The sequence below is a fragment of the Microtus pennsylvanicus genome, chromosome 10 (genome assembly GCF_037038515.1).
Source record: "Microtus pennsylvanicus isolate mMicPen1 chromosome 10, mMicPen1.hap1, whole genome shotgun sequence".
NCBI lineage: Eukaryota > Metazoa > Chordata > Mammalia > Rodentia > Cricetidae > Microtus > Microtus pennsylvanicus.
The window spans coordinates 93,502,147-93,516,840 of NC_134588.1; the positions used below are offsets into that span (position 1 = coordinate 93,502,147).

Consider the following 14,694-nt stretch of genomic DNA (forward strand, 5'->3'; position numbering starts at 1 on the left):
TAGCATTTCATATGAAATATGTCATCTTAATAAAACTATACAGACACAAAATATTATTGGAGAATATAGGTGCAGTGTGTATCAAAACTCTTATTCTCTTTGTTTGATGGGAAGTTGTGATGAATCATTAGCAGCAGGATATTTTACCTTCCTAGCTCCTGGTAACTGCCATCCTACTCTGAGTCTGGCATTTTCCCCTACACATTAAGTCATGCAGAACGCCTTTAAATAACTGGCTGACTTATCTTACTTGGCACAATTACACAATGTTGATCTTTTGCCATTATGAATTATAAAGACTTCTCTCTCATAATTTCATAAGGATAAACTGTTTTATATGTATATCAAAATCTGTACTACATTTTTATGTCTACATCGAACTTGTGGTTCTCAATCTTCCTAATGCTGCCACCCTTTAATGCAATTTTTCATTTTGTGATGACGCCAACCATAAAATTATTTTTATTTCGTTGCTATTTTGTAACTATAATTTTGCTACTGTTACAAATCATGATGTAATTATTTTATTATGCAGGATATCTGATATGCAACCTCTGTGGAAGGGTTGTTCGGCTTCAAGGCGGTTGCCACCCACAGGTTGAGAATCACTACTCTAGACATTCAGATTGCTTTTCACACATAAATGTGTGAGTTGCGATGAACGCTGCACCAAACATAAAAAGGCCAATGTCTTTTCAAAGTCCTGGTGATATACAATAAATGTACTTCTGAATGATATGGACATTTTACTTAAATTTTCTTGAGTAGTATCAATAACATTTCTCAAAGCAGTTTAGTCTACATCTCTGCCAATATCATATCATGGCTCCAAGGCTCCAAATCCTTGGTAACACGTGTTGCCTTTTGCTTTTGTCAGTCACCATCCTCCTAGGCATGAGGCAATAGATACCCCATGTGCTTTAAATTCCATTCCTTCCTGAACAGTCATCATGAATAGATATGCTATACACCTGTGAGCTGTTTATGTCTTCTTTGAAGATCTTTTATTCAGATTGTTATCTTATTTTTAAACCATTGAGCATTTCTTTTTAATATTCCTGTCATTTTATTTCTCTACTTACTTATTTCAGTGGGGAGTTAAAGCAGTTCGTTGGATATTTTGGAAATTAACCCCCATAAGATAAATGGTTTATCATCATTCTGCAGGTGTTGCTTAAGCTCTGTTGATTGGTCCCTTGGCTGCACAGAGCTTTGGAGTTTGATGAGGTTTTTCATACTTCTCTACGTGTGGCTCCTGTGTCTCTGCTTTTGTTGTAAAACGCATGCAGCAACTGCCAAAGCAAGTGTTTGTATGTGTTTTCTCGGGTGTGGGTGAAGTTCTTTTCATCATTATATTTAAGTCTTTAATAGATTTGACCTAAATTTTTAAGAATATTATTTAAAATAATGAACTGATCTATTTCTTTTTTACTGTGAAAATGGGTTTTTTAGGGCTTACAAATATAAGTACATTACCATTAATATTCTGTCTTAAAAGTGGAATTTCTTTTTTTCCCTGGAACTAGCTCTTGTAGACCAGGCTGGCCTCGAACTCACAGAGATCCACCTGCCTCTGCCTCCTGAGTGCTGGGATTAAAGGCATGCACCACCACCGCCCAGCAAAAAGTGGATTTTTCCAGTTAGAATCTTTTAGAGCTTATCTGTTTCTTATGCAGTGGTAGATACTGGATTACAATTAACATTTGTTGAAGAGACTATACTTTCTTTGTGGTGTATTTTTGAGACTACTACAGACTAGTTGACTGCATGTTTTATTTCTGTTCTGCGGACTTATGTCTTTCCTCTTGCCAGTATCATATTGTTTTCATTACTATAGTTTTGTGACATGCTTTTGAATCATGGCATTTGATCTCCAGTACTAGTCTTCTTCTGAGGCTTGGTTTGAATCTTGCTAGTCTTTACTAGTTCCATCTGAGTGTTAGAATTGATTTTATTATTTCTGTAAAACCAGAATTCCTAAGAATTTTGATAAGGATTATATTGAATCTGTAGATCTCCTCATATTATATGTGGATTTAACAATTTTTATTCTTCTAATGTAAAAAAAAGTGGGAATTTAATTTATTTATTTTCATTGTTTATAAGTTTTTCATCAGTGTTATCTAAATTTCAATGTATACATTTTTGATTTTATTGGTTCAATTTATGATCAGGAATTTCCTTGTTTTTCTATGAGATTTATATAAGAAATAATTTCTAAATTCATCTTTCATGTAGTTCATTATTAATATATAGAAATGAGGTGTTTGTGTGTTACTTTCTATTTTGATTTTTTCTATTAGATTTGTTGGTTTCACAGTTTCTATGAAGTGTAGAGTTTTTAACATATTACAGCTTCTGAGTTTTCAAACAAACTATTTTCATTATTCTCTTCTTATTTAGATCATCTTATTTCTTTTTGTAGTAATAGGGGGCAGCGGGCTATTTTCCCGGCACCCGGCCGCCCCCACGGCTAGCTTATGCCCCAAATAATTACACGGACACTGTATTCTTTTAAACACTGCTCTGGCCCATTTCTAATAATCTATGTAGCGCCCCTAGGTGCGCTTACCGGGAAGATTCTAGCCTAAGTCCATCCTGGGTCGGAGCTGGGGCATGGTGTGCGTCTTCCCTGGAGCAGGTAGCATGGCGTCTCTCCTGCGTCTGCTCCGGAGAGCAGAGCTGCGGAGTCTGACCTCACTTCCTCTTCCTCCCGGCATTCTGTTCTGTTTACTCCACCCACCTAAGGGTGGGCCTATCCAATGGGCCTAGCAGTTTCTTTATTGCTTAACCAAGGAAATCAACAGATTGATATATGACACTCCCCCATCACTTCCCCTTTTTCTGTTTAAACAAAAAAGAAAGGCTTTAACTTTAACATAGTAAAATTACATATAGCAAAACAGTTATCAAGCAAGAATTACATCAGAAACATTCATACATATAACAAAATTGACCGTAAATCTCTATCAATAAAGCAAAATCTATACTAATACAAATTATTCATATCTATATCATATCCCCCTTTAAATGTAAAAGAACATTTATAAACTATATTTGGGAACATGGGCGCAGTTTTTTCTCTCCAAACTGCTTCCTGCTGAATGGGGGCGTCGTTAATGATTTTAGGGTGTAACCTGTGTGCCAGGTTTATCTCAGTTGGCAGTTGAGCAAGGCAATTTTCTGAAGATGTTCACAGCAACCCTTCAGGAGGACGTGGTCCATCATACCAAATCGGAATAGAAGAAATCCATAGAGTCTCATCCTCTGTGAAAACAAAAGAAGAATCTCTTTTCCAAAGTATCATATCCTTAGATCCAAATTCTGAAATCATACCCTCATGATATCCGTTCTGGTTCCACTTGGCAGCCCATATAATGAAATGTCTCTCTGTACTTAGCTCCTTCACAGTCAAAAATTTTAAAGAAAACACAATGTACATAATCCAGACTCTTTGTGAAATTTTCATTTTTACGCGGCTTAGTTTTACTCTATCACTTTACTTTATTCTGTCTCTTTAAAGACTTTACTTTTACTTTTTTTTTTTTAACCATTAACTTTATTCTCTATATTCTTTTTCTTCTCTCTCCCAAGCCAACGTACATTCATCCAACAGTGTGACTCGTTTAGCGGTCTGAATCTGTCCTATTGTGAATCTGCAATTTTTTACTATTCAGGAGCACTTTTGATTTGTGCCTTTAAATCACTAGGCGCTTAAGAATCTAAGATGTGACATTCCTAGGTTAACTTTTGCTTTTTGAGCGTACATCTGTAGACCAGGCTGTCTTTGAACTCTCAGAGATCCGCCTGTCTCTGCCTCCCAGGCATTGGGATTAAAGGCGTACACTACTACACCTTGAACTCACAGAGATCTGTTTGTCTCTGCCTTCTAGGCATTGGGATTAAAGGCGTGTGCTGCCACACCTTGAAGTCACAGAGGTTTACTTTAAGAATTTTAACTTTTAGTCTGCATATATTTTTAACACACTTTAAACCATTCAGAAATTTTCTTTGTCTTTGAATCTCTCTTTACTGTATATCACTCTTTTTCTGACCACATGAGTCCTTAAATTACTGAGCAATATCAGTAGGACTAAAGGCGTGGCTTTGCCGGCTGGATCCTTAGCTTTCCAGCCTCATGGCTGAGGTACTGGCTGCAAGGTCCCTGCCAGCCAGCAAGCTACAACAGACAACACTCAAGTCCTCTCTCAGTAGCCGGCCCTCCTGCCTCAAACAGTCAGAGTTTTCCCTGGCAGGATGGCCCAGAAAGCTGGCATTTTTAAACAGCGCAGCTTTTTTCCTGCTACGGCTGAAAACCGAAAAGCATGCGTTCAGCTTTTCGCCAACACCGTTTAAGTGTTTCGTGGCAGGACCTCTTAATGAGCTGCAGGGTTTTGCAGCTGAAGCTGAGTCAGGAAGCCTCTTGGGGCTACCAGGTAGGAGCGGCACTCAGCACTTTAATTCTGAGACTGAGCGTGCAGCACAGAAATTCTTTTCATCCAAGTAACATCCAAATCTGACAGGCAGAGCACTGCGCAGTCTAAAAACACGTCTCTGTATGGCGGCAGGAATCCGCCATGCTCTTCCGCCTGCCTAAGCCTGATTCTGCCTTCTGCCCAGGAGCAGGCGGGAAGCTCTGAGTCATCGCACCGTCTCAGAGCACTCTCCTTCCGATCCCAAGTGGGAACACAAACATAAAGCCAGAGTTTGCACTGGCGGCAAAGCCCCAGGAAGCCGCGCTTTAAAATAACGCAGCTTTTTTTTTCTGCTGCTGTCGCTGAATCAGGAAATCTCTCTACAGCACGCCACCAACAAACAGCAAAAATCTGTGTTAAACGCTCTCTTCCTTATTTTTAAGCCTTCTCAGGTTTTTTAAGTAGGTTTAGTTAGCCACACGTCTGGGCGTCATTTGTAGTAATAGGGGGGCGGCGGGGCTGCGTCCCCAAACACCCCAGCCGCCTGCCCTGCCCGGCTAGCTTATGCCCCGAAATAATTACACGGACACTGTATTCTTTTAAACACTGCTCTGGCCCATTTCTAATAATCTATGTAGCGCCCCTAGGTGCACTTACCGGGAAGATTCTAGCCTAAGTCCATCCTGGGTCGGAGCTGGGGCATGGTGTGCGTCTTCCCTGGAGCAGGTAGCATGGCGTCTCTCCTGCGTCTGCTCCGGAGAGCAGAGCTGCGGAGTCTGACCTCACTTCCTCTTCCTCCCGGCATTCTGTTCTGTTTACTCCACCCACCTAAGGGTGGGCCTATCCAATGGGCCTAGCAGTTTCTTTATTGCTTAACCAAGGAAATCAACAGATTGATATATGACACTCCCCCATCACTTTTTCCTAATTGTATTGGTTATTACTTCCAGAATTGTGTTGGATAAAAGTACCACAAGTGAATATTCTTATCTTGTTCCTGATCTTAAAGGGAAAGTTTGTTTTGATTTTTATAAACTCTTTGGTACAATATTAGCTGTGTACACTTTAATATGTGGAATTTATTGTGTTGAGGTAATACATTGTTTCTATTTTGTCAAAAATTTTTATAGTGGAAAATTGTGGAATTTTGTCAAGAAAGGTTTTTTGGCACTGATTGAGATCTGATGTGATTTTTCATTTCTTTTCTTAATATGATGTATCCATTTGTTTATCTGTGTACCTGAGACATTGACATCTAAGGCGTGAATTCCACTTGTCCTCCTGTAAAAGCCTTTTGATTCCCCAGCATATTCAGTTTGCAGGCATTCTTTTGAAGAGTCTGCCTCTCAGTTAATCAAGAGTGTGCACGACATCTCATAGGTGGATGGATTACTAGAGATGTAAACCTACCGGGAGTAAGTCATTAAGAAATACAAAGTCTGGTCAGTAGTCAGAAATGGGAAAACGTCAGCACAGCAAAAGCCTCTCGGTTCTTCAAGAACCTTGGCCTGTAACTTTCTTTTGTTGTGGTGTTTTCATCTGACCCTGACAGCTGTAAGGCCTTCCTCATAGAAGAGGGGGAGACGTCCTTTTTCCTTAAATTTTCAACAGTTTAGGAATGGTTTGCATTATTTATTTTAGTGTTTGGTTGAATTAGTCAGTGAAGACATCTGGTCCCAGGATTTGCAATGCTGACATTTTCTGATTTCTGACTGCTGTCCAGACTTTGTATTTCTTAATGTCTTACTCCCGGTAGGTTTACATTCCAAGGAATCATCTATCTATTCAATGGTTTGTGTTTTATTTTCATCTAATTGTTGGTAGTTATTTTGGAGATCCTTTCTCTTTTGTGACATCAGTTTTATTTTTCTTTATTGTATTTATATTTTAGTTTCTTACATGTCATTTGGAAATAGAAATGAAAATGTTAAAGAGTCTTTATTTGAAGCAATATTCATGGTATACACACACACAATTCAAAGTTAAAAAAGCATTCAGTTTTACAATATGAGTTAACTTTCAAATCTCCATTATATTTTTTTATAAATGATATAAAAATCACAATGTAACCTATATTATTTGAAAAGGAATAAGCATCTATTCTGATGTATAAGCACTTCATATGTTGAAATTTATTTTGAGGTTAGGAAATAGAAAAAGTATAGACATTATGTTTGTTTAATTAGCTTGCATTACTATGCTATATAGGAAAAATAAGTATTAATAAGTTGCCTATATGACAAGAGGTAGAAGTGGTAAATGGAGGTGATGAGGGCCAGCATGAATATTTTGAGGAAATTTCATAAGAAGATAGAAGCACTATTCAGGCCCCCATCCTCACTTCTCTTTCTGTAATTTCTGAGAGAACTGTGTTCTCTTTAACTCCTGCCTTTAGGAAGAATTCTTAGTTTAAGATGTTCTTAATATTTAATATTTTTCAAAGCTGGAGAGCTGTGTGAATCTAAATGTAGAGAAATCCTCATTTTTCACCCCAATCATTTGATTCCAAAATAAAAAGAGAACAATTCTTAGAACCATGTGGGATATGAGAAACAGTATCCCTGAAATCAGTCACTCCTTCCAGTGAGATTACCCTGTTTGACAGGGAAGAGTTTTTTGTTTTGTTGGTTTTTTTTGTTTTTGTTTTTGTTTTTGTTTTTGTTTTTTTTTTTTGGTTTTTCCAGACAGGGTTTCTCTGTGGCTTTGGAGCCTGTCCTGGAACTAGCTCTTGTAGACCAGGCTGGTCTCGAACTCACAGAGATTCACCTGCCTCTGCCTCCCAAGTGCTGGGATTAAAGGCGTGCACCACCACCGCCCAGCTGACAGGGAAGAGTTTTTAAGAGGAACTTAATAGAGCTGTTGCAGAGGAAGTGCACCCTCAACAAATTTATTAATTGAACTGGGCCAGCTCCATCGAATAACATACTGTGGACTTGCATATGAATGGAGGTTGGCCATTCTTGAACATTATTGTCTTTGCTGATTTGTTCATGCAGAGTTTGCTAAAGAAGCATGAAGCTGTGGAGAACGATTTTGCTGTGCATAAGACCCGAGTACAAAATGTGTGTGCACAAGGAGAGGATATCATTAGTAAGGTGAGTTCTGAGGGGTTTGCGACCTTTTCTCAAAGCACTTGGTCCAAATACAGAAACAAGAATAGTGATGAAATTACCTATAGAAAGTAATAAGAAAAGAATTATATAGAGATTCTTTTGAAATTACGTGTAACTGTGTAGCTCATGGATGGCTTTGCACATGCTGTGTAGACCAGGATGGCCTTAAACCCACAGAGCTCTGCCTGGCTCTGTTTCTGTCTCTGCCTCTGCTTCCTAAATGCTGGACTTGTGCAAATGCTAGAATGGAAATATCATTCTTGAATACATACCAGGGATGGAATAATTGCAATAGACCTAGAGTATAGTAATTGGGTATTTTGGAAAAGGAATTGAGAGCTTTTTACTGGTACCAAAGAATCACGTTTCTAGCCCCTCAGCATGTCTGCCTAACTCCTTCTTTCAACCTTGGTATCGCAGGAAGAAACTCAAAACAAGGATAAGGTTTCTACTAAGATCCAAATTTTGAATGAAAACACAACTTCTCTGGCCAAGGCATTAGATGCTTGGAAGTCACAACTGGACGATGACCATGCCTTCCAGCAGTTTAACTGGAAGGCAGATGTGGTGGAATCATGGATAGGTATGAGATGCTGGGGCTATCATCCTTGGTTCAAAGAATACTATTTGAAGAATGGTCTCTGGATTTTTTCTTTATCTCTGGAAATGAGATAAATTACTCATTTTTAGTTGTTTTGGACACAATTACAAATACACAGTGATGTTAGAGAATTAAGTGTTATAAACCCAGAGAACACAGTTGTTAGGGAATGGTAAATTCATGTATGATTCAAGAAGGAAAATCCTCCACAAAATCTCCTAGGAAAGAAATGGCAGTATATGTTGATTTGTTAGTAATTCATGTTCAGTCTTCAACTTTTCTTCATTCCATGATTCAGTGTTTCTTCTGCACTTAGCAGTCTCAGTTTTATCCTAAGGACAGAAGCCATTCTTCCCACTGCTTGTGTATTCCAGAGTCACCTGTTCTGAGGAGAGAGCATTCTCACTGACTACTACAAATAATCATTTAATATTCACTCCTGACTCCCTGTTTTCTAGGTGAGAAGGAAGCATTTCTGAAGACCAAGAGCAACGGTGCAGACCTCACTGCCTTCCTCACACTCCTGGCAAAGCATGTAAGAGAAAGATGCTATGTCAATGGGGCCAGAGGGGGGCCAATATTTATAATTCAATTTGCATATAATATGCTCTATCTATCTATCTATCTATCTATCTATCTATCTATCATCTATCTATCTCCATCCCCTCGAGGCCTTGCTCAAGGTGTTTGTCATCTTGAATTTTGTCAAGAGTCAACTTTTGACTTTTCTGATTATCTCCATTTGTGTATCCTACTAATTTCTGTAATTAGGCCATTTTGTTGCCATAATTAACTGTTCGATTAGGGCTGAGGTGATGTCTCAGTGGGTAAAGTACTTGCTTCACAAACATGAAGACCTGAGATCAGACCCAGCACCAGCCATGGGAGGCAGAAAGAAAGATCTAGGAAATGTATGCTTCTGCATTCAACAAGAGAATCTTCTCTCAGAAAAGACAATGTAGAGAAACGAGGAAAACACCTAATGCCAACCTATAGCCTCAGCATGGACACAGGCACACACACATATAAACACTCCCACACAGACAGAAAACAAGAGTTCAACCTTCCAATAAGTGCACATATAGCTTGTTTTAAAAAGAGTATTTTGTTCATAGTATAATGCTGTTAGTTCAAACAGTACAAGAAACAACAAGGTTTCTTGGCAAATGGGAAGATCATGGGAGGAAGGATGAGGTCATAAAGGAAGTAGGAAAGATACTGGAGCAATGCAAATCTCTCCAGTGCACATTGGTTCAAGTGGTCTAAGGACCTCTTGTTCAGTACTATCTCTTAAAGAACCCACAACATCATTATTGCATAGAGGATGAAGCCTTTCACATGGTGTCTTTAATAAATACTATATTTTTGAATACCATGCTACTTTCTGATTTATTGCTTTCTTGGAAAGGTAAATCTGATTACATTCAAGGGAATTAATTCACAAATTTCATTTGATGCTTAACACCTGCTCCACCAAACTCTCTACTTTTTGATCATGAATTAAAAGGATACAAAATATATCCTCTGAGTAAAGATTTCCACACCTCATTTGCTCCTTTTCCTAAGCACTTTAAGTAGAACATCTGCTTGGTAGATCCTGAAGTCAGCTCTCGGACATCACAAGAAATCATGCCTAGCATCTGAGGTTATTCATATAATTTCTGCTTGACTTCTAGGACACCACCTGCTCAGTTTTGGAATCTAAAGTGCTTTGAAATTAAAATGCAAAAGAATAATGACTCTACAATCTTGCAGTTCTCTTTCTATAGCATCTGCCAAACTGGATGCCCCAATTCCCCAGAATGGCTATTTCTGTCCTTTTAATGGCATGTGATTGCCAAAGGCTCAGAGGTGCTGTCCTCTGAATGTCTCACCCTGCTCAGATTATTCATGGCAGGGAAAAGTGGAGTGAATATTGGCATCGCTGCAATACTCTTCCTTTCAGGTATCATAAGCCCTCCATTTGTAACTACTTCAGTTGCATTCTGAATCTACTCAAACAATAAATGTATTGATAATTTTAAAATTGTTCTCAGAAGGGCTGGAGAGATGGCTCAGCAGTTAAAAGTACTGACTACCCTTCCAGATGACCTGGGTTTAATTGCCAGCACCCACATGGTGGTAACAATTATTTGAAATTCCAGTTCAAAAAGACCTAATGTCTTTTTCAGGTCTCTGCAGGCATCCATGCAGATAAAATACCACACACATAAATAATAAAATCAAATTTTTAATTATTCTCAAAGGGGGAATTAGTCTAAGATGCTAGGCTTTAATCCCAGCACTTGAGAGACATAGACAGAAATAGGCAGAGGGAGGCAGATGAGGGCACATTGTTGACAGAGATTTCTGTCCCACTCAGTCCCGCAGCCATTCAATCCCAAAGAAACACACAGAGGCTTACCTTAATTATAAACTGGTTGGCCTATTAGCTCAAGCTTCCTATTAACTCTTATATCTTACATTAACTCATAATTCTTTCCTGTGTTAGCTACATGGCTTGGTACTTTTTGTCAGGGTGCCATCCTCATCATGCTTCCTCTGTGTCTCGACTGCAGACTGACTCTTTCCTCTTCCCAGAATTCTCCTGTTCTCTTTGTCCCACCTCTACTTCCTGCCTGGTTGTCCTGCCTATACTTCCTGCCTGGCTACTGGCCAATTGCCGTTTTAGTAAAACAATACAACTCACAGGGTACAAGACCACTGTTCCACAGCAGCACATGTCTGTTAGTTTGAGGCCAGCCTGATATTCATAGTGACACACTCCAGCCAATAAGTGCTGCCTAGTGAGAACTTGTATAAAAAAAGAGACAAGAAGAGGAGGAGGAGGAGAAGGAGGAGGAAGATAGAAGTGTTCTGATGCAAGTCACTCTGTTAAAACTCACTTAGCAGTCCTGAATTTCGTAACTTTGATATTAACATTTCTGCAAAAATTTAATTTCTGTAACCAGTACGTACAGAGCTTTTTTGAGTTTATGTACCCAAGGCCCCTAACAGAGTACTGCCTCTACTCTAAGAGTAGAGTGTGACAATGTAAGAAATTCTTAGAACATATGTGTGTTATAAGAAGAATCTCATTATTTTAATTGTAAATATTTGAAATATCTCATCATGTTCCATCCCCTTAACAATTTTATTCCTACTATATAATCATACATATGTATATATATACACACATGTGTGCATACACACACACACACACACACACACACACACACTAGTACTTAACCATAATTCCAAATTCAGATATTTATTCTCAAAATTACAATTTTTCTCCTCAGACCACTTTCTAACCACATTTTTTTAAACATACCCTATTAAGTTAACAATTGCCATTAACCATGATAAAAGTCTGTTAGGACACAGATGTGTGTGGTCCTTTGGATGCATCACTGAGCCTGTTCATTGCTTCTGTTTTTATCTTCTAAGGACACGCTGGATGCCAGTCTTCAGAGCTTCCAGCAAGAACGACTTTCTGAAATCACCGATCTGAAGGACCAGCTTGTGGCTGTTGAGCACAGCCAAAGCAAAGCCATTGAGGAGCGACACGAAGCCTTGGTGAAGCGCTGGGAGCAACTGCTGGAAGCCTCTAAAGTTCACAGGCAGAAACTACTAGAAAAGCAACTGCCTTTACAGAACGTGAGAAAGGGGGGAAGGGAACAAAAACAGAGTAAGGTGAAAAGGAAGTGCAATAAAGTTTGATAGGGTCTCAATTATCTGGTTATTAGCCAGAGAATTCAGACATGATGACTAGAAACTTAATTTGAAAAATTTATAAACATTTCAGGACAAAGAAAACGATCAACAAAACATTATTATTGAGCCAAAAGGAATTAATTTTCTTAGAATGAATAGAAGGTCTTTTTGTTTGGTTTTCAATGGGTTAAGAGATTTTATAGTTGACTTAGGCTGGAAGCCAGCCACATACAGTGGGAGAGGTGGATAGAACCAGAGTGTGGAAAGCCTTTATACACAAAACTAAAACTATCACAAAACCAAGTTCTGTATGTTTGTCTAACCTAGATAAAAGGGTCACTGGAAAGGTAGCTGTAAAACATGTTCTCAGGGTATCTCCTTGACTAGGAGGGCGTCCTTGAGTGTGTTACCTTGTTCTGCCCTTTTAAAAGACAGGAAGATGTTTTCATCCCCATCTGCTTTTCTGAGTTCTTCCTATTAGATGAGATAATGGATCTAGGAATGCAGTGGTCTGGTAGATCTGAGTCTATAAAGTGTTCTTTCCAATGGTAACTTCCAAGGCATATTAAATGACAATCATAAGGCATATCAACAATAAAAAAAATGCCGAGCTGGATGTGGTTGTGCATGCCGAAAATTCCAGATTTCTTACTCAGGCAGAAGCAAAAGGATCAAGAGTTCTAGGCCAAACTGGATTGTATAGCAAGATTCTGTCAAAGAATTTAAAGACTGGTAGTGAATTCCAGTGCATAAGTCAGTGGTAGGACACTAGCCCAGTATGCACAAACCCCTGGTTTTGATCTTCAGCACCACAGAAAAACTGGTTCAGAAGAGTCAGTGATGTTACTAGTTCTAGATGAGAGAAGCAACTGGACTTAAATAATTTAATGCAGGGAAACTCACGAAGTCTCAACCTCTAGTTAATCCCTACTCTATTAAACAATATACATACAGCAGAAATAAATCCTAGGTGAAAATATAAAACAATTATATTGGCATCTTTCTGTGCATATATACATTCAACAAAGAAAGTTACTTGACTTTCTTACTCAGTTTTCCTTAATTTTGAATAACAAAACATGTTTTAAGTTTTTATTATAAATATTCAATCAATCTATACTACTCCTAATAAAATATGAAATGGTCTATAAATCTTATTCATTTTCTTTGTGTTTACTTTAACATATGAATTACTGAAATTAGTTCAGGATAATCACCTTCTCTAGTTAGAAAATTTTTTTTCTAACTAGTTTAAATTGAAAGAAAAAAATTTATTTTCATAATTGCTCAGACAAGTCATGCAGACAATTCAATCACTTGAGTTAAAAACCCATAGTGTACTTTTGATCTGGAATTATTCCTTATCATTTCTTGTTAGGAGCTGTCTATGATTTTTCTGTCTCCCAGTCATATAAATTTAGTATCCTTTGAGCATGTGGGTAACTCTGGGCAACAGTGTAGGAGCATGGAGGTCATGCATGGGGCATAGGTCAATGTGTAGAAGATGGGTTTAATCCATGACTTTTAAAATTTAAAGGCATCATATGAGATCACAAGGTTTGGAAAGGAATGTGGGAAAGGGACTTGGTGCTGTCAAAGAATTGTATTGGTAAACCATCTACAAAAGTTGAAGGGAAGAAGAGGGAGTGGGTAAAGGATAGAACAGAGATGTTTGGTTTGTGTCATTCATTCTCTTTGATTCTCATTTATCACTTGTTTCTAAGAGTGATAAAGACTTTCAAAAAGAAATAAGGTGATTGAAACTACCATTGCTTCCCTCAGAGTCACGAAGGTAAAAGAACATTGTGAGCCAGCCACTCTCTTCATCTGTACATTGTGGGAAGATTAGAGAATTTCACAATGAGAAAAGGCTAAACCCTGGTAGTTCCTCTAACTTATATTCATCTCACCTTATCACAGCATCCCTGCTAATTTCAGTCTCACAAGTTCAGATTGCTGCCTGCAAGTATTTAAAGACACTATTTTTATCCTCAATAGTCTCTTCTCTTGAGGGACACTATCAGAAGCAATGAGGGTGTCTTTTTTCTGCAGGCTGAGGAGCTATTCATGGAATTTGCACACAAGGCTTCAGCCTTCAACAACTGGTGTGAGAATGCTGAAGAGGACTTGTCAGAGCCTGTGCACTGTGTCTCCCTGAATGAGATTCGGCAGTTGCAAAAGGAACACGAGGCCTTCTTGGCCTCTCTAGCTGGGGCTCAAGAAGACTTCAACCATTTAGTGAAGCTAGACCAGCAGATTAAAGCCTTAAATCAACCAAGCAGTCCTTATACCTGGTTAACAGTGGAGGTGCTGGACAGGATCTGGAAGCACCTGCCTGACATCATCAAGGTATCTTGGGGGACAACCCAGGCTTCTTCTGCTATAGGAAACATGACCAGTGAACCCATATGGAAGTTGGGGGGTCTTAGGGGAAAGAGGGGAATGGTTTCATTAATTACACTGTGGCAGAAGTCAAGAATCAAAACTATCTAAGGAAAACTGGGAAGTATATATATATACATATCTCTGTCACAATAAATATATCTTATGGTTTGTTGTCTTGGAGTTTGTGGAAAAATGACTGAAGTAAACAAAGAATAATAGATAGATAGATAGATAGATAGATAGATAGATAGATAGATAGATAGATAGATAGATAGATGTGTATAAATAGATGATTGAAAGATAGATGACATAGAGATAAATGATAGATAGATAGATAGATAGATAGATAGATAGATAGATAGATAGATAGATAGATAGATAGATAGACAGACAGACAGACAGTTAGGGCACGTCAATGTGCACCTGTGGAAGACAGGTTCACTTTGGGATAGAGATGTGTACCTATACCTACAAAGTGATTCTA

At 38.5% G+C, this 14,694-nt stretch overlaps 1 protein-coding gene across 1 annotated transcript in view; it reads left to right on the top strand.

Annotated features, from left to right (window-relative positions):
* Positions 1-14,694, top strand: part of Spta1 (spectrin alpha, erythrocytic 1) — a 71,672-nt gene that overhangs the window by 48,678 nt on the left and 8,300 nt on the right. The window contains exons 40-44 of the mRNA XM_075989204.1: positions 7,412-7,510; positions 7,949-8,111; positions 8,588-8,664; positions 11,559-11,768; positions 13,878-14,174. Coding sequence (XP_075845319.1) covers positions 7,412-7,510; positions 7,949-8,111; positions 8,588-8,664; positions 11,559-11,768; positions 13,878-14,174 — 846 coding nt within the window. The remainder of the gene's footprint in view (positions 1-7,411; positions 7,511-7,948; positions 8,112-8,587; positions 8,665-11,558; positions 11,769-13,877; positions 14,175-14,694) is intronic.